The sequence below is a fragment of the Balaenoptera physalus genome (genome assembly GCF_965194825.1).
Source record: "Balaenoptera physalus genome assembly, chromosome: 20".
NCBI lineage: Eukaryota > Metazoa > Chordata > Mammalia > Artiodactyla > Balaenopteridae > Balaenoptera > Balaenoptera physalus.
Window position 1 is genome coordinate 25369501 of NC_138901.1, and position 18058 is coordinate 25387558.

The 18058-nt window shown below is 53.3% G+C and overlaps 2 protein-coding genes across 5 annotated transcripts; one reads left to right on the top strand and one right to left on the bottom strand.

Moving 5' to 3' along the window:
- Positions 1-220: 220 nt before the first annotated feature.
- Positions 221-10281, bottom strand: ABI3 (ABI family member 3). Of its 3 annotated transcripts, none has more exons than XM_082441765.1 (8): positions 9859-10281; positions 4987-5154; positions 3787-3963; positions 2233-2318; positions 1951-2046; positions 1644-1777; positions 966-1103; positions 221-656 (listed from the first exon to the last, which is right to left on the bottom strand). In XM_082441765.1, the coding sequence occupies exons 1-8, from the start codon at positions 9973-9975 to the stop codon at positions 493-495; spliced, it is 1080 nt and encodes a 359-aa protein (XP_082297891.1). In that variant the 5' UTR covers positions 9976-10281; the 3' UTR covers positions 221-492. The 3 variants fall into 3 exon arrangements, with proteins under 3 accessions (XP_082297891.1, XP_082297890.1, XP_082297889.1); XM_082441764.1 differs by having other exon boundaries at positions 2233-2342; XM_082441763.1 differs by having other exon boundaries at positions 1644-1774; positions 9859-10015.
- Positions 10282-10422: 141 nt separating this feature from the next.
- On the top strand, positions 10423-16365 carry GNGT2 (G protein subunit gamma transducin 2). 2 transcript variants are annotated; one of them, XM_082441799.1, is made up of 3 exons: positions 10423-11809; positions 12461-12566; positions 13016-16365. In XM_082441799.1, the coding sequence occupies exons 2-3, from the start codon at positions 12483-12485 to the stop codon at positions 13139-13141; spliced, it is 210 nt and encodes a 69-aa protein (XP_082297925.1). In that variant the 5' UTR covers positions 10423-11809; positions 12461-12482; the 3' UTR covers positions 13142-16365. The 2 variants fall into 2 exon arrangements, with proteins under 2 accessions (XP_082297925.1, XP_082297926.1); XM_082441800.1 differs by having other exon boundaries at positions 10423-12566.
- The last annotated feature ends 1693 nt before the right edge of the window (positions 16366-18058 follow it).

The window sequence follows — 18058 nt, forward strand, 5'->3', positions numbered from 1 at the left end:
AACCAAGACTAAATACATAACAAAGCAAGCAACAGGCAAAAGAGCAGGGTGCAGCCCATCTTTGCAGAGGGGCACAGGGGTCTAGTGCAGAGGGCTCAATGAGCACCGAGGAGATGGGGGATACTGCTGCTTAGGGCAGGCAGAGGGGGCTCAATTAGCGGGAGCCTTACAAGTGGGTTGCCTTTCAGTCCCTCGGTTCCCCAGCCCTACAGGGCAATCATCAGGTCATCAGAGTTTTATTCAAAGTTGGCACTTGCAGCTGGAGACCCTGTCTTGCATGGTGTAAGGGTCCCCTGTGGATAAGGTCACCAAACTCCTTGGTTTCCAGTTCTTTCCTGTCTCCAGCAGGCCTCTGGAGAAGTAACAGACAGCTTACAGCCCAGGAGATGTGCAGGCCTGGTCCAGTCTCGACTGTGGAGCTGGCTTTGGTGTGGGACTCAAGAGGCTCACTCAAGGTGGTGCTTGGGTCAGCATCCCAGCGAGCCCAGACTGTCAGCAGCTGGGCTCCACATAGTTCCCAGGGAAGAATCCAGACCCCTCTGAGCAGACGCCCTCACACCAGCCGTCGGAGTAGCGGCGGGTGATGCAGATAACGGTGCCCTCAGAGAAGGAGAGTTCGTTGTCCTTCTGGCGGATGTATGGGTACAGTGTCACCACTGCAGGGCGGGAGGAGAAGGTGCCATGAGATGTGCCTCTTGCCCTGCCACAGGGATGCTGGTGCCCGCATACTGGACTCTAGGGAGCAATGTGGGGAGTGGGGCAGGAGATGCCTTCTCCAAAGCCCCGGGACTCCTCCCCAGCTGAGATAATATTCAATATCAGGCCGGCTGCTTCTCTTCTCTACGGGGGTGTGGGGAAAAACTGCCTCACCCCTTTGCAGCTGGAGGGGAGAATGGCTCTGGGCTAGAAGAGGGGGGAATCCTGACCCCAGGATCTGGTGCCTTTCAGTCCCAGGAGTCAAGTACCTTTCTCCAAGTATGCATCAGGGACCCAGCTGGGTTCTTCAGGCCCAAAGCCTGGTGGTGGCGGAGGTGGCAGCCCCAAATCATCTACATCCAAGGGTGGAGGAGGGGGCAGGTCCAGGGGCATGGGCAGCTCTGGGGCTGAGAGGGAAAGCAGAAAGGCTGCAAGTGTCACACAGGCAACCCCCTCCATGCCAAGAAACTTCAGTGTTGGAGAGCAGGGCCCCAGGATCTACCCATTTTTTGCAATCTGCTTTCAGCCCCCGTTCATCCTGGTCCTCCCACAATGCCTCTAGCAGGTAGTAGGTGCTCAGTAAATACAGTAGCATTGAACAGTTGTAGGGCTGTCAGACTCTGCCACTTGGCTGAGTGAGCCAAGGCACTTAGTTTAACCTCTCAGGCTCAGCTTCATCTATTAACTGGGAGTGTGAAGATCCTAGGAGGTTAAGTAAAAGTGAGAAAATGGATGAGAAGCTTTGACCCTGGGGTCTGGTATAAAGCAGGGGCTAAATTATGTTAGTTCACTCCCTCCACCGCCTTTCTTCCCGTTACTCCTGCCTTGGACAAAGTGGTAACTGACATAGACCCAGTTGGATCCAACAAGGGTGAGGGTGGGGAGAAGTATTGGGAGGTGAGAACGACCCCAAAGTTGAGCTAGGAGGAGAGGGCAGAGCTCCTTACCCGGCAGGGGCAGGCACAGTTCCCCCAGCGGAGGGGGCGGCAGGAAACCGTCGCAGGCAGCAGGTGGAGGGGGTGGAGGTGGGAGTACTGCCTGCTCCTGGGTCGTGGAGACCCCACCGACACCTTCGGCGCTGCTGAAGACCAGAGAAAGCGGGCGCTCGGCTAGATTGGGGGCGGGGGGACACCTTCCTAACTCAGCACCCAACTGGCCCCGCCCCTTCCGTCATAAGCCCCGCCCCCGTGATCCTGAGTACTCTTAACCCCCCAGCCTTCACGACCACCCCCAACCTGGACCTGTGCGGCTCACCCGGCCGAGGCCAGGGAGGAGGCAGAGGAGGCGGCGGAGAGTTTGCCGTCCGGCACCACGGGGAGCTGCACAGGCTCGGGGATCCGGGGCGCTCTCCTGGGGGTGGGCAGAGAGAAGGGGTGTCGTCAAGGCGAAGGCATCAGGCGAGCAGGCGGTCGGTGCGGGGGGGAGGTGGCAACTGGCGGAGGAGGAAGTTTGGCGCCCGGCTTGAAGGGGGCTGTGGGGGAGTAGGGTTTCTGGATGGGGCGGCGCAGGTGAGAATTGCGGGGAGGCCTCACTCACCCCAGGGTGGCGGAGCCGGGTGTGGCAGGCGCCTTGATGCTCTTTCGAGAGAGGGTCCCGGTCCGCGACAGCTGTGTGCTCAGATCCTGCGGGAGGAGCAGGGGGCGGGGCTGACACCCGGGGGGACCTGCAATAGCCCCCTCATCCCAGAGAGGAAATGGGGGAGGGGCAGACGAGAACTGGGAGGGAGAGCGCGGACACAGCAAGTTCCCGGTTCCACTTCCCAGCCCATTCTCCCACCCCACCCCACCCACTCTTGCTCGTTGCCTGGATCCCAGGCCTCAAGTCTGCCTAGGCTCAGACAGGCACGGTCAGAAGGCCACTTCCTCTGCATGGCCTCAGCGGCTGAGCCCCACCCGCTCGCAAAGCATCCCAGCGCTCAGCTCGGTGGTCCCTAACTCTGAGAAACCCCAACTCCAGTGCGCGGCTGAGGAGGTAGAGGTTGACTTAGAAATGTCCCACCTGTCATTTTCGCAGGCCTGGGGAACTGGCTTTGGGGAGTTTGGGGCAGAGAGGAGCAGAACATTTAGAGTGTACCGGTGACAAGGTGCAAGCCCACATGCAAGAGAGCACCTCTGTTAGTGACAGGGTTTCCCCGAGAGTGGGTGCATGGGGAGTGATGTCCTCTGCTACCCTTCACAAGGGACTCGAGCTCAAGCATAAAGAATTTAAGTTGGACAGAAGGAAGAACTTGCTGGTGAGGAGGCCTGGTGACTGAAGGAGGGAGTGTGCTTTCTCTTTCTGGGGGGAGATGGCGTGTTAAGGATATCAAGGGGCCATTTAGATACAGGGGAACGTCCCATCTAATCTGGAATGTTGGAGTGTGGGGACAAGTAATCAACAAAATGGGATGGGGGGGTGTCCTCTCCCACCTCTCAGAAGGACATGGGCTGTGAAGAAAATGCCAGAGCCATTCACAGTGCCCTCCTTTGAGTGGCTGCGTCCCGGCCCCTTCCCACCCAACAGCAGCTCTGGGGTGACTGTTCAGTGCAGTGACCTCAAACCTCCAGACAGAGGAAGTTGCCGATCTCATGTGGCTGGGCCGCCATTCTCATGCACACCCTGACATTCTCCCTCCCCCCTCTTCCCTTTCACACACACCCGCCACCCACAAGGATGGGGGGGGGTGCCCAGATGTCACTCGCAGCAGATCGTGTGATACAGGGTAAAGGTCAGTTATGAAGAGAGGGGTCATGAAGAATTTTTAAGGAGGAAGCGGGGGGAGGGGACTTCTCTAAGGAGGTCTTGTGGAGTAGGGGAGCCACTTAGGGTGATGGCTTCAGGGAGTGAGGACGGAAAGGGACTGCAGCTTGGGACAGGAACATGCTTGAGGAAGAAAACTGAAGGTCTAGAGAGAAGAGAGTCATGAGGCAGAAGAGGGTGGGGGGACTTCCCTGGTGGTCCAGTGGTTAAGACTCCGCACTTCCACTGCAAGGGGCACAGGTTCGATCCCTGGTCAGGGAACTAAGATCCCGCATGCTGTGTGGCACAGCCAAAAAAAAAAAAAGAGAAGAGGGTGGGTTCTGGAGAAAGAGGAGGAGCCTCTCTCTCTACCTTGACCCCATGACCGATGTCATCCAGGCAACAGAAGTTGAGGGGTCTCCTGTAGTATGGCGTGAGGGGAGGCAGGCTCTCAGGGGCGATGATTTTCTGGCTGGGGGGCAGCCGCTGGACGGTGGCTAAGGTGCCGATCTCCCTTCGGGCCACCTTCTCCATATGCATGTTCACCATCTGCAAGACAGGGTTGGAGATGACAGTGGGGCAGCCTCTGCACAGCGCCCTTCCCCTTAAGACTTTGGGGTGGGAGGAGGGACCATCGGAGACAGTGAAGTCCAGAGAAAGAGTGAGCTTTGTCCCCAAGGGCACACAGCATTTGGGGAAAGGGTTGCCAGTTGAGGATGGAGCCACTTTGGAGCAACTTCCTGGTGGAAGAGAACAAGGGTTATTATTAGCTGAGCAGGAACCGAGGAAGAGAAAACACAACATCCCTGGGGATGCTGGGAAGAGACTGGGTTGGCTTGGGAGCAGAGGGGGATAAAGTGGAGGTGGCTGAGAATTGTGGCTGGATCAGCTCTTCCTTTGGGGGGACAATAATATAAGTGAATTAACTTCCTCTTGGAATGTACTGTGGAGAAATCTACAGCACTGAGAGGGTGGGAACTCCAGTCTGCTGGGGTGAGAGGAAAAGACACACCCACACTGAACATGTGAGTGATGCACAGGCCAGACCAATGTGTAGCTGGATCTGTGCGTGTGGTTTATGGGGCAATTCCTCGGCCAAGGATCCAGGAAGGAAGGAGGAGGGTGCGTATGCTAGATGGGCGGGGGGTGCTGTGTGGTGGTGGCAGTGCTTCCAGGGCTGAGGATGACCTTGCCAAGCAATCACTCTGAGTCTGGGATATTTATAAAATCACCGCCTGTGTTTATATGGAAACAGGGTCCATTTGCCTCTTTCCTGTCCTATGCAGCCACTGTGATAGGGAAAGCCTGCTTTCTACCATGTAGGATAGAATTCAGAGAAAGATAAAATTCTGCCATCAGGGAGTTCCTGGTCCGATGGGGCAGCAAGACCCACACCTGAGACACAGCCACAAAGACAAGAAGGCTCAAAAAGTTTGGGGAGTGCCAGCCTTCTGTGACAGAGGTGGGCGTTTGGACATGGAGGGAGGCAAGAAAGAGCTTTTGCTGCAGAAGATGTCCAGGTGGGGCTGAAGAGTTGGGGTCTGAGGCGAGCAGCATTCCCACAGCCCTTACCTGGCCCAACGTGCTCACACGGGCTTCCACCTGCCGCAGGGCAGATGCCTGAAGGTCCAACATACGCAGAGTGTGTCCAGCCAGGTTGCCCACCTGGTAGGCCACGCTGGCCAGGGCCTGGGTGGTGAAGGCCATGGTCTCCTCCAGCGCCTTCCGTTTGTCTGTGGCCTGAAATACACACAGCCCTGGCCTGAGGCCAGCATGTTCCACTGGGGCCGTGGCTGGGTGGGCTGGGATGGGACAGGGTGTAGGGAAGGTGGGGGCTGAGTTGGGAGAAAGTGGCAACCCTCAGATGTTTGAGGAGGTTTCTGTAAGAATGACGTAGTAAGGGCTTCCCTGGTGGCGCAGTGGTTAAGAATCCGCCTGCCAATGCAGGGGACACGGGTTCGAGCCCTGGTCCGGGAGGATCCCACATGCCACGGAGCAGCTAGGCCCGTGCGCCACAGCTGCTGAGCCTGCGCTCTGGAGCCCGTGTGCCACAACTGCTGAGGCCCGCATGCCTAGAGCCCATGCTCTGCAACAAGAGAAGCCACCGCAATGAGAAGCCCGCACACCACTACGAAGCCCGTGCACAGCAACGAAGACCTGACACAGCCAATAAATAAGTAAAATAAATTTAATAAAAAAAAAAAAAAAAGAAGGACTCAGGGGACATCAGGAAAGTGAATCTGCAGCCTTGAGGACTGGGTGCAAGGGAAGGAAAAGGCACCCTTCTCAAATAGTCACAGAGGATTGGCCCCACCATCCTCCTGAAGAGATTTTGGGTGGGGGATGGGGTAAAGGGTGAATGGTAGAAAGGAAAGAGGAAGTCAATACTGGCTGGAAGAGATATTCTCAGACTTGAAAACCAAACAACCATCCTCAGGCCCCCATCCCAGACCTTCTAACCAGAATCCCCTGGGCGTGAGGCCAATGAAACTGTACCTCTAAAAGTTCCTCAGGTGACTCCTGTGCTCCTGGTTTATCTCCAGTCTTCAAGTTGGTGTTTGGGAAGCAATAATCTGATCCATTTTATAGATAAGGAACTGGGGCCCAGGAAGAGTGACTTCAATCATTCATTCCCTCCAACAGCTTCCCAACACACTGAGACTAAAGCAACTTCTAACCGTGGCCTATGTAGGGCCTCACAAGGCTGGCTCCTGCTTTCTTCCTCACCCTCATTGCCTTCCGCTCTCCCTCACTCACGCCCCTCCAGCCACATTGGCCATTGGGTCTCTCTTCCTGATCAAGCTAAGATTGTTTCTACCTCAGGACTTTTTTTTTTTGTCTGCGTTGGATCTTTGTTGCTGTGTGCGGACTTTCTCTATTTGCAGCGAGCAGGGGCTACTCTTCATTGTGGTGCACGGGCTTCTCATTGCGGTGGCTTCTCTTGTTGCAGAGCACGGGCTCGAGGTGTGCAGGCTTCAGTAGTTGTGGCACGCGGCCTCAGTAGTCATGGTACGTGGGCTCTAGAGCACAGGTTCAGTAGTTGTGGCGCACGGGCTTAGCTGCTCCGTGGCATATGGGATCCTCCCGGATCAGGGATCGAACATATCTCCCCTGCATTGGCAGGCGGGCTCTTAACCACTGTGCCACCAAGGAAGTTCCTCTACCTCAGGACTTTGCACTTGCTGTATTTCTTTCTAGAATCCTTATTAAATCTCAGCGCTTCAGAGACACCTTCTCTCACCACCCTAAGATCTCCTCCAGCCCACTTCTGTATTGACTCACTATCAGATTTACTCTGTTCTCTTTTCTTCATAGCACTTAGCACTATCAGAAATTATTTATCTATGTACTTTATTATCTATACACACACACACACACACACACAAATGTAAGCATTGTGAGGGCAGGGAGCGCATCTGTTATATTCTGTATCCTATCCTGGAATAGTGCCCAACACACAGACGATACTTAATGAATATGTGTCTGTGAGTTACTCAGCGGATTGAATGCAAACCCAGACACTTGCTGGGCATCTTCCTGCTGCGTGCCAGGCACTGTGCCAGGTGCTGGCCAGGGCCACGCTTCCAGTCAGTGGTGGTGGGGTGGGCAGGGAGTGGCTGAAGACAGAAGAGGGGTTTTTTTCCGTCCCAGATCGGACTGTGCGGGCTGGGACAAAGCTTCTCCAGTCATTTGGTTCCCCAGACAGCTTCCTCATCTCAGGTCAGGGACATGGAGGGCAGGGGGCCAATCCATGGCAAGTCTGGGGAGAGGCCAGCGGAGTGACCAGCAAGGCTGCACGCTGGGGTCTCCTTGCTAAGGGCTCTCAGGTACTCCTTAGGGCCTGCAGTGGAGAACAGACCTAGAACCTGTCCGAGCAGGGTGCTGAGAGAGACCTGGGTGCCTCCAGTGTAGCCCAAGCCAGGCTCGAGCCAAAGGGCAGGCCCAGAACCTTCTGAACAGCACACACACACACACACACACACCCTGCCCCACACCCCCCCTCCATGCTTTTCCCCTCAGGTGCTCCTCCCTGCCTTTCTGTTCCAACTGAGGGAAAGAGCTGCTCGTTTGCATCCAATTTACATCTCATCAACATATGTAACCAAGTGCCTTGAAAAGGCAAAGAAATCAAACCAGAAAGCATAGCAGGTCTTATTCTAGATCAAGACCTTCCTTTAGTAGGCAAGGAAATGAACAAAGGCCCAGAATGGAGCAGTGACTACTTCTCTGGTCTTAGCTGGCCTCTCCCGTACTGTCCCCTCCCTGGACTGGCATATGGAATTCATCACTGGATTTTTCCTGTCAGTCCAAACAGGAAAAATGTCTGCTTCTGCCCAGCTCTGGGAGGCTAGAGCCTGGATGCCTACTGACCCTTGGCTTTGCTCTTAATCGAAAGTGAGGTCTGGAGAGACAAAGGTCTGGGATCCATCTTCATGGCTGACTGCTTATTCATCATGCAAATCACCCTGTCTACAAATTCAATGGACCCTGACAGAGAACTCTGCAGTTCACCCCAGCCTGCCCTCCCCCATTCCCCATGGGTTTCCTGACACCTGGTTGGGGTGGAGGGAGGGGTGAGGGAGGGAGGGAGGTCTTGGGAACCAGGCTTTGTTTAAGACCAGTTCTGAGAAGTCATCCAAACACTTCCTAAGCATTTGCTCCCCCAGACAAAGATCGTCAGAGAAGTCTGGAAAGGTAACTGGTTGTGTGGTCTAGTAGTTAGTGTTCTGCATAAAGGAAGCATAAATCTACAGATTCTGACCTGGGTCAGGACTTCCGATGCCGAGTGTTTTTGCAAGGGCTGCTTCACCTCACTAGAATTGACTTTTAATATCTATATGTGTCTTCCATCCTTCTGATGAAAGATGATGATGATGGTGATAATGATAACAGCTGCCATTTATCCTGCCCTTCTTAAGGAGGAGGCGCTGGGCTAAATGCTTTAATACATTATTACATTTAACCCATATGACCACTGTGAAGGAAGATATAAGAATCAGAGGGGAAACTTGTCCCAGGTCCAGGAGTTGGAAATTGGACTCAGCTCTTTGCGACCTCATATTCTGTGTGCACACTGTGTGCAAACGAGAACCCATCTGGAAGTGCTCTGAGATGCGCAGAAGTTACTGAAGGAATGGGAAGGCCAGCCTCCATCCTAGTCCATAGAAGGAGCATGCCTTCCAGTGCTTGGAGAATAGAGCTGGTTTACAAGCCACATTCCAGCTCATCTGCAGTAGCTACAATCAGTCACTCAGTATCTACACGCGGGGTAGCATTTTCAACTAGAGGTTTGGGGGTGCTGCTCTGGAGTCAGAGTTGCCAGTTCGAATCCAGGTTCTACCACTAGCTTGGAGACCTTGGGGAAGTGAGTTAACTTCTCCGAAGCTCAGCCTCCCGGTTGTGAAGTGGGAGTGGTCCTCACCTCACAGACTGGGGTGAGGACTGAAGGAGGCGATGAGGGAAGTTCGGGTGCAGAGCAAAGCGCCTTAACTGTTGCTATCATTGACTCTCTTTAATCTGTCATTTTCCCATAAGCACTTGCTCCTTTTATTATTATTTTTTCCACACTCCTACTGAGCCAGGAGGTCCCAGTGCAAATAACTGTCTTAAAATCATACAGCATTTCAGGGAGGGGAAGGCAGGGAGGAAAGGGCTCATCTTCAGAAGTCAGGAGTCCTGGGCTGATGCCCGCTCTACCATTGCCAAGCTGTAAGACTTGGACAAGTCAACTCACCTCCCTGAACTGTTGTTTCTTCATCTATGAAATTGGAATAATGATACTGTCTCGCAAGGCAGTTATGAGGGTTAATGAAATAACAGAGGTGCTCGATCGTTGTTAAGTTTCCCGTGCTCCAGACTTGCGGTCCTGGGACAACCCCACAATTTAGAAAACTATTCTAAAATGCCACTATCCTTATCTTTTGCCGGTAGCCTGTTCCCGGCAGTCGTATTGTCCATCTCCCTGCCTCTGAGTCAGACCCCATCTCTTTAACCTAGCGTAGTCTGACATCTCTCGGCTCTCCCTCAGATATCAGGAACAGAACTTTCCCTCGTCCATCTCAAGGTCATGACAATGGAAAGAAGTTCTTCTGAAGTCTCACCTAGAGCCAGCTTGAACATGGAATGATGGCACCAACAGGTGTGTGAGGACAAGTCTTTTGGGCCTCTGGATCTGAGTGCAAGGCTAGGAGGGAGATGAGCCTAGGATGAGGCCTGTAGCAGGACAGGGTAGCGCTGCCTGCCGGGCATCTCTGAGGCTCTGGGAGAGAGAAGGGGCACAGTGGGGGCTTGGGGAGCATGAGTCAGCGTTAGGTTTGCGGGACTGGGATGAAGCCGACCTGGAGTGGGAGGCTAGATCAGCCAAGGCCAGGCCGAGCACCTGTCAGGACGGGGTCCGGGCCCCTGGAGGGGCTGGGCCGCCGGGGCCGCGCCTGCTCTGCTTACCTGCACGTAGTTGTCCTCGCAGTAGTCTGCGACTCGCAGCAGGGAGCTGTAGTTGCCCTGCAGGGCCTCCCGGCCCGTGGGGATCTCAAACTCCTGCAGCTGCTGCAGCTCCGCCATGGCCCCCCGCCTCTGCCTGGCTCCCCGGGGAGCCCGCTGGTTTTGCGCCTCACCCTGCCCTTGATTGGTCGCTCCGCCTTCCCTCCCTCTCACTGCTTTTGGTTTCCTCTGCTTGAGAGACCCAAACCCACTTGCAAAGGGCAGACATGCTCATTCCGGCACAAGAGGAAGTTAGTCCCCGCTCCCTGGGCCTGTGCTTCTCTGTCCCCTGCCCAGGCGAAGGGGGAAGCTGGGGGCCCCTTGCGGGGGCCCAGCCCCCCAATCCCTCCCAGCAGAGGAAGCCAAGGTCGGGGCGGCTGTGATTGCTCCCTGGGCCTGGAGAGGAAACTGCAACGGGGGCTGGGATGGGAGACAGGAGGAAGGGGGCTGGCCTGCTCTGGGGGTGGAGATGGATTTTCCACTCATGGAAGGGGAGGAAAGGGCAGAGGGTGGGGGCTTCCTTGGGAAGCTCGGGGATGAGTCACCAAGAGACAGGGGACTGGAGGGTGGAGAGGATATGGAGACCGGTTGTGCTCGGGGCCACAGGGCGGTGGTGCCGCAACAATGGAAAACAGTCGAAGCAGCAGCCGGGGAAACCAAGCTGAACACTGGGAAGATACAGCCAGAGGTCCCCTGAGAATCATCATCAAGTCTCTGAAGGGTCACCTGCAATGAAGATCTGGTGTACATACATGCTCTGTGCCTGATAGCGGCAGGACAAGATGAAACTGACCAAGCGTAGAATCAGGGACTCGGATGGGACAACAGGAAGGACTTGGCTTTGAGAAGCACTAGGTTTAAATTCCAGATGAACAGGTCAGTCTTAGGAGGCAGCGGTGGCCGGAGCCCTGAGCCCGCCTCAGGAGGTCTGTGCTCCATCTCCTGCATTCACAGGAGGCTCAGACTGGATGACCTCCGAGGTCCTGTCCTGATCTCAATTTCTTAGTGCTCAGAGCTGTGAGTGGGACTTGGATCCTGGAGCAGGGGAAGTTAGGATGGACTCCGGGGCTCCTCCCCGCCCCTCCCACTGGGGAGTCTGTCATTCATTCTAGAGTCAGGAGAAAAAAGGATCCCTCACTGACCACATCGGTCCCTTAACGTCTGCTCCTTGAGAGGGCTTCCTGTCATTGGACAGGCGTCAGCCTGAGCAGGAGCTCAGTGACTGTTAAATGGCATAGCCCTTGGGTGGTCCTGGGAGGAGACCAAGAGAGAGATCAGGACGTGGGCCCTGAGCTCAGGGACTGCTGAGGGAGACCCACACATGGGGCTCAAGAGGAGGCATGGAGGCAAAGAAGTGTGGACACAGGTGTTAGAGGTAGCCATGGGCCCAAGTGCTGACAGGCACAGCATCCTGAGTACATTTTTACTGAATGAGTGAATGAAGATTGAGCTGGGAGAACCTTGTAAGGTGAAATGGTGGGGCTCGAAATGGGGACACAAGGCTTCTCGGGTGAGGGAAGTTAGGAGCTGGTCTAGGAATTGCCTCACTGGGAAGAATAGCCTCAGAGCAGGCTCAGAGGTAGGGGAGGAGAGGGCTTGGGAGAGAAGGCTGGGGAAGGGGAGCAATCAGGGCTGGAGGGTGAGAACAGGGAAGTGGGCTCTAAGCCAGAGGGGTCATTACAGGAGGGGGACCGATGCAGGGGGCAGGGGGCCTGCAGTGGTGGCAGTCTTGGAGGCTCAGGCTGTTGGGTGGGCTTAGAACCTTGAGCCTATGATCAGCTTAGGCATCAGAGATTTGGGCTTCCAAACCATCTGCTTTATCCAAAGACTTTCAGCTGATGAGGAGCTAGGAGGCTCAAACTCCATCTTGTCTGGATCGGGGACAAGACTTGAAGTGCACGTTCTTTCTTGGCAGGTAAGAGGGGCTAAGGTTGCACTGGGCTGATGATAAATGTATTGTGTTCATTAAGTGCCAGGCAGTGTGTTAAAATATTTTACATGCATTATTTTCTTAGTACTCACAATAATCATATAAGGTAGGTACCATTATTATACCCATTTTGCAGATGGGGAAACTAAGGCTCAAGGAGGATGAGCAACTTGCCTAAGTCCACACAGCTTGGAAGCAGCAGAGTCACGATCAGAGTTGGAGTCTGGCATATTCCAGAGTCTTTCTCTTAGTCACTAAACTACTCTGTCTTCTGACAGGACCTGGAGTTTCCTGAAAACTTCTACCTGTGTCATTAGGTGGAACAATAACTTTGCTTCCCAAATCTGCCTCACTGAAAAAAACCCTTCTCCATGCTCTGATTCCCTTTCCCTCCATAGACAGGTCTTATCTAAAGGGCAAAGATTGTGTGTGCCTCCCCCATGAGGCTGGGAGCATCCTCTCCTCCGGAGGCTAGACTCATAATGGGGTGGGGGCGGGGGTGCAGTGAATCTACGGTGAGTGATGAGAATATACGGTGAGCAGGGAAGAGGATAGAAGTTGAGCTGTGGGGAGTACAGAGGAGGGAGCTGGGGGAGCCCAGGGGATTTGCAATCCCAGCTGTGGAATCCTTTCCAGGACCTGGTCTCTCCAGGGCAGGATGGCCCAGGAGCTCAGCGAGAAGGAGCTCTTAAAGATGGAGGTGGAGCAGCTGAAGAAGGAAGTGAAGAACCCAAGAGCTCCGGTGAGCCTCCTATTCCCTTCCCTGCTCCCTCTTCTCCATCCCTTTCTGGTCCTCATGGAGCCGGGACACGAAGGAGGAAGTGATGGACAGCCCGGTGGTGGGCCTTCTCCAGGGCAGTAGAAAGAGCAGGAGGTGCCTCTGGAATGGGCTGGGAAGTGGAAGGAGGCCAGGATTTGATCCCACAAAGGTGTGTAAGAGATGACCTCAGAGCCTGGAGGGCTCAACGTGTCCGGCCCTGTCCCTGGGCCGGGCCTGGCCAAAAAGTCCCTCACAGTAAGAGTCGGGCTTTGCGGTTCTGGTCGAGGAACTCACACCTGCCTGTGCCTCTCATCTTTCTCCTCTCTGGCCTCTATCCCCACCCTGCCCAGAAGCCTGCTTTCTTGGGACTGAACAAATCATGAATCCTGAGCAACAGACAAGGGCTAGAACCACACTTTACTTTCTCGCAGATTTCTAAGACAGGAAAGGAAATCAAGGATTACGTGGAGGCCGAAGCAGGAAATGACCCTCTTCTCAAAGGCATCCCTGAGGACAAGAATCCCTTCAAGGAAAAAGGCGGTTGTATGATAAGCTGATGGCACTGGAGCCCCTCACCCTGAATGCCTGCCCCTCCTCAGCCCCCTCCGTATCCAGAACCAAGTATCCTGGGACGCCCAGGGAACCAGTGGATGTTCACCTTCTCTTAGTCACAGAATGAGTAAAGATGCCTGGCTGCATGCATCATGAATTCATTCCCCAGTCCTGCTTTGAACTCTTCTCTCCCATTACCACCTGCTAGGTCACTGCTGACCCCACTTGGAAACACTCCCAGGAAAGCTTCCCTGGCTCAGCAGTTGACACCTAAACTCGTGGGGTCTGAAAAGACTGCAGTTCCCTGAGACCTGGGACAGTCCTTGGGAAACAGTTACTCCTCCCATTTCCCCCCTCCACTGTCTGCCTAGGAACCAGAATTTCCATGCAGAGCTTTTGGGTTGAGGACTGGAGTTAGGGGGTCCTTTTCCCCCACGTCATGTCCGGTCCTGTGGAACTCCTCCTAGTCATTTTGATCACCCCAGATGGCCTGGTGACAAAAAGACCTTGTAAAGTCATGATGTCATGATTTATTGAATATTATTGAGTGCCTGTTCCATGCTGGGCTAGGATAGAAAAGTGAGCTAAATTCAAATGGCTCTTATTTTCATGGAATTTAGCATAGAAGGCATGAAACCGGGATACAGTTTAATCAGTAAGCGCTGCCGTGAGGAAAGGAAAGTCAAGGGTGGTGCAGGAACACACGGCAGGTGGGCAGTCAGGGCAATGTGAACTGTCAAAGAGAACTGTTGCAGGCAAGTGGGGGGTGCGGGGTGAGGACAGACCTGGGAGGGGTAAAACATGGGGCTGGAGAAGAAGATGAGGTCAAGTCTAAAGGACCTTGCTGTGAGCTCAGGTAAGAACTTTCTTTTTGACCCTCATTGCAATAGGAAGCTGCTGAGGGTATTTAAGCCGCAGAAGGCCAGGTTTTGATTAGCATAAGGGAGGCTGGATCCTGCTAAGGTCTGGAAGACTAATTCCTAGGCCTTGTGAGCAAGAAGATTACTGTCTAAAGGAGCCACAGACAGATATTCATGATACAATGCATTCAGTGCAATGTCAGAGAGGTCTGCGTGGAGTATAAGGGGGACACATAGAAGGGCTATCAAATCCAGCTGAGTGGCTGCGTTGCATCCTGGGAGGGAGGACAGGAAAGGCCTCGAAAAGTAGGTGCTATTTGGAGCTGAGTCCTAAGGGGTTAAGTTGTAAAGGGTGGATGGGTGGCAAATCTGGTTGAAGGGGCAGTATGAACAGAGGAATAGATGAAAGAAGAAGAAAAAAAGAACATGGGTTTGAATGCAAACACTCATCAGATCAGTTGTTGGAATGTCAAGAGAAAGGCCTAGATTTTTAGGATCTGCTGCTAGAGAGGTGGGGTTGGAGACCATCAGAGGGTCTTGTTTGCAATACTAAACCACTGAATCTGCTGCGAGTGGGTTGGTAATGTTTGCGTTTAGAAGGGAATAGCTTTTGACAAGATGGAAAGGAGAAAGAGTGGAAGCAGAGAGGGAGTTAAGGAGATGATCATGAGCTCAGGGGAGAGGTGGGTTAGGGCAGTGGCTGTAAGTCTAGAGGGGGAGTTCTTTGCGAAATAAAGTTTTCAGATCTTGACATCTCATTGAGAGATAGGCGAGGGACAGGGGGTGGTCAAGGATGCTGACGAGTTTCTGGCTTGGGGGGTGAGAGAGAGAATTGAAAGCAAGTATCTGAAAACAAACCTAACATAATACATTGAGCTGAAAACAAACCTAACATAATACATTGATCTGAAAACAAACCTAACATAATACATTGAGCTGAAAACAAACCTTACATAATACATTGAGCTGCAAACTCCCTCAACCCCTCCCCAGTGGGCCACAGCCCCACGGTGTGTCCTGCTCCTACAGGTGAGGTCATGGGCCACTGGTCAGAATCCAGGATCTCCCGGGAACCGTCCACTCCTGTCCCAATTCCATAGTAACCACACTACCCCATTCTGTGACCTCAATAAGTTCAGCCACCCCAATATACTCTGCTTAAGAGCAGGAAAAGAAGAGGAAACATTTAAATATAATACTTTTTTTTTTTTTTAATGGGGAAGTGTTAATATTCCATATGGCTCCATCAGTGAGAAAGGAAAAACAGATGGGGGCTACAGTCATATGGGTGTAGGTCATGGGCTATGGCTTCCTTCTTGGTTGGAGTTCTTGGTCCAGGGGCTGACTCCCACCTTCATTCCTCAGGACTCTGAACCCTTATCAGGGCTCCAGGTAGAGCAGTGGTTTCTTCTGCTCACCTTTGTTACCTGAAAAACCCAGTCTGCCTCCTGGTGGGTGTCAAGCTAAAAGACACAACCAAGCCAAAGAGTGGGAGAAGGATTTATTACTTACAGCAAGTAAGGAGAACACCAGGGATCTTTCCCAAAGCAGTAAAATTGGGGAAGTTTTAAGCTAAGGATACATGCATATTCATGAAGGGTCCACAGGAGTCCAAGCTTGAGTTGATTGAAGTCATGAGGGTCAAAAAAGGTCCACATCATTATCCCTTAGGTTCCAGCTGATCTGGTGGTTGAGCGCTTTAGGCTAATCTTTACCAGTGAAGCAGAACTGGTAGTCTTTACAACTGGTATATTATCTTTGATATAGTACAATAACTTCTCTCGCCTGATAACAGTTGTTTGTTTCTGCATTCTTTTGTTCCCTTAAGATCTTTAATTACTGAGACCTGTTCAAGGGCAAGCATTGTGGCCAGGCTTAGATCACCAAATGGCTTAGGCCAAAAATGGCCTCTCTTATGTCAAGAAAGCCATGCCTGGTTCTCTTTCTCCAGGGGCCCGTTACCTTATCTACTTACACCTTTACTCAGGGCACAGTGCCCCAGAGGTTCTCTTGGCTCCACCTGTACCCTCCTAGTCCCCCTAAGATGTGGTGACCATCATAGGACCTCAAGATCAGTGGAGGGCCCAACAGCCTGACTCCCTTTTCTGTCTGTTTTCCTAGTGCCAGGGGAGCCTCCAGTGGCCAAAGGCAATCTCAGCTTCCACTTCAAAGGAATTAGTACTTTGTGCCCTGGTGACAGCATTCCTTCCTTCACATTAGCAAGTTCAGAGGGCAAGAATGATGTTCTGAGGGTGGGTCACTGAAGTAATCCGAGCCACCCTTCTCCACCTCCACCCCACAGATCCCTGAGCCTTTTGCCATGAAAGGAAAGCACCAGATGGATGTTGTTACTGGTTCAGGTCAGAGCACGTCCAGCAGGCTCTCCACAGCACCTCATCTTTGGAACATGGTATCTCCTCGCTGCCACCAAACTGGGGCTTCACCAGGCCAGCGCTCACTCTGTAAGGCCACCAACGTCCAGATGATGGACCAGATTGACAAACCCCTAGGGACTTTTGCTTTACTGGGATGGAGGAAGAGGGCCGTGAAAAGACCAAGCAGAGAGGGTCAGAGGTGTGGGGACACCAAGCAGAGACACGATCATTGAAATTCTGATGATCCTGAGCAGTAAAATGATGCCAAGCCAGGAAAAGGGAGGAAGGCAGGTGGGATGCTCTTGAACTTCTGATTTCCTGGTCAACTAACATCCAGCTGAATAATTCCCAAGTTTCAAATTCTCTAGCACCTTCCTTCCACACCGCACGTTCGCCGGAGACTCCCAGGATGAAATTCCCAGGCATCAGAAGGAGGAGAGGGGAAGAGGAGACAGCTGACTCGTTAATTCCAGGCTCAGCTTCTAGGGCTGGCTGCAGCTTGAAATCCTGCCTAGTGGATCAGGCAGCTCCCCCTCCACCCCTGCAGCCCTAGGGAGTGGAGTGGGGGCCGGGGTCTTATCTGCTCAGCATGTTGGTACCTCAGGCAGAGGGCAATTACCCAACCCTGACCTCAGGGTCTCTGGGAAAGTTAGTCAGAGCCCCCAGCCACCTCCCACTAGTTCCCCAGCTGAGCTTAAGGCCTGGGGACTTTGTGGGTGTATTCCACCTGTGCTATCACACGGGGCCCCCTGCTTAGAAGGGCCCTGTGCTTCATTTAACACTCTGTTGCTTCCATCTTGAAATTCTCAATTTTTGAACAAGGGTCCCACACTTTCATTTTGTCCTGGGCCAACATGTGTCTGGTCCTGTGTAGGGAGACAGAGGCCCCGGCCTGCTGGAGAAGGCAGGCTGCTTATCCAGGGGCAGGGTTTAAAGTGGGGCTCAAAATAGCATCGAAATGCTCGTACTCCCTGCCCCCCTCCACCATTTCTGAGGGTTAGAAGCTGGGGTCGGTGGGGGGGGTGACTCTGCAGTAGTGTCTCCATGTCCCCCTGGCCCCTCTGACTTTTCTCTACCAGACCACGGAAATGGGTGAAGGGGGTGATATCACCTGCAGCATTGGAGCTGAGGAAACAGACCAGTGGGGCCGGGAGAGGAGAAAAAGGCCAAGAAGAGCCGAGGACTCTGCCCACTCCCCCATGCCGTCTGATCAGATGCAAATTCCTCAGGACTCTACCTTCTACCCTGCTCACACACTCATCTGTCTATCCCTTTGTTCCAACAGCCTCCCACTGAGCTCCCCTCATCTGGCCTCTCTACTCCCACCCCCAATGCCTTGGCTGCAGTGTCTCTCTGTGGCTCCCTTGCTTACTTCCTGTAAGACTTGTGGGTTTAGCACCAAGGCCCTTCCCACACCATGGGTAAGGGTCCTGCTTACGCCTGCTTACCCCTGAGGCCTCAGCTCTCCCCACTGCTCACCCCACCTGCCCCCAGGGCTCCATCAGTGGAGCTTTTCTTAATTCCTCCACCAGCTCATGCTGGGCTTGAGACACCTTCTGTATCCAGCTAATTCATGTAGAGTCACAACTAGGTTTAAGCATCCCTTCTAGGAAAGCTTTTCCAGATTCTCTCCTTTATGACTGAATGAATAGGTCATTCAAAATTAGGTAGTTCAGAATTTAAGAAA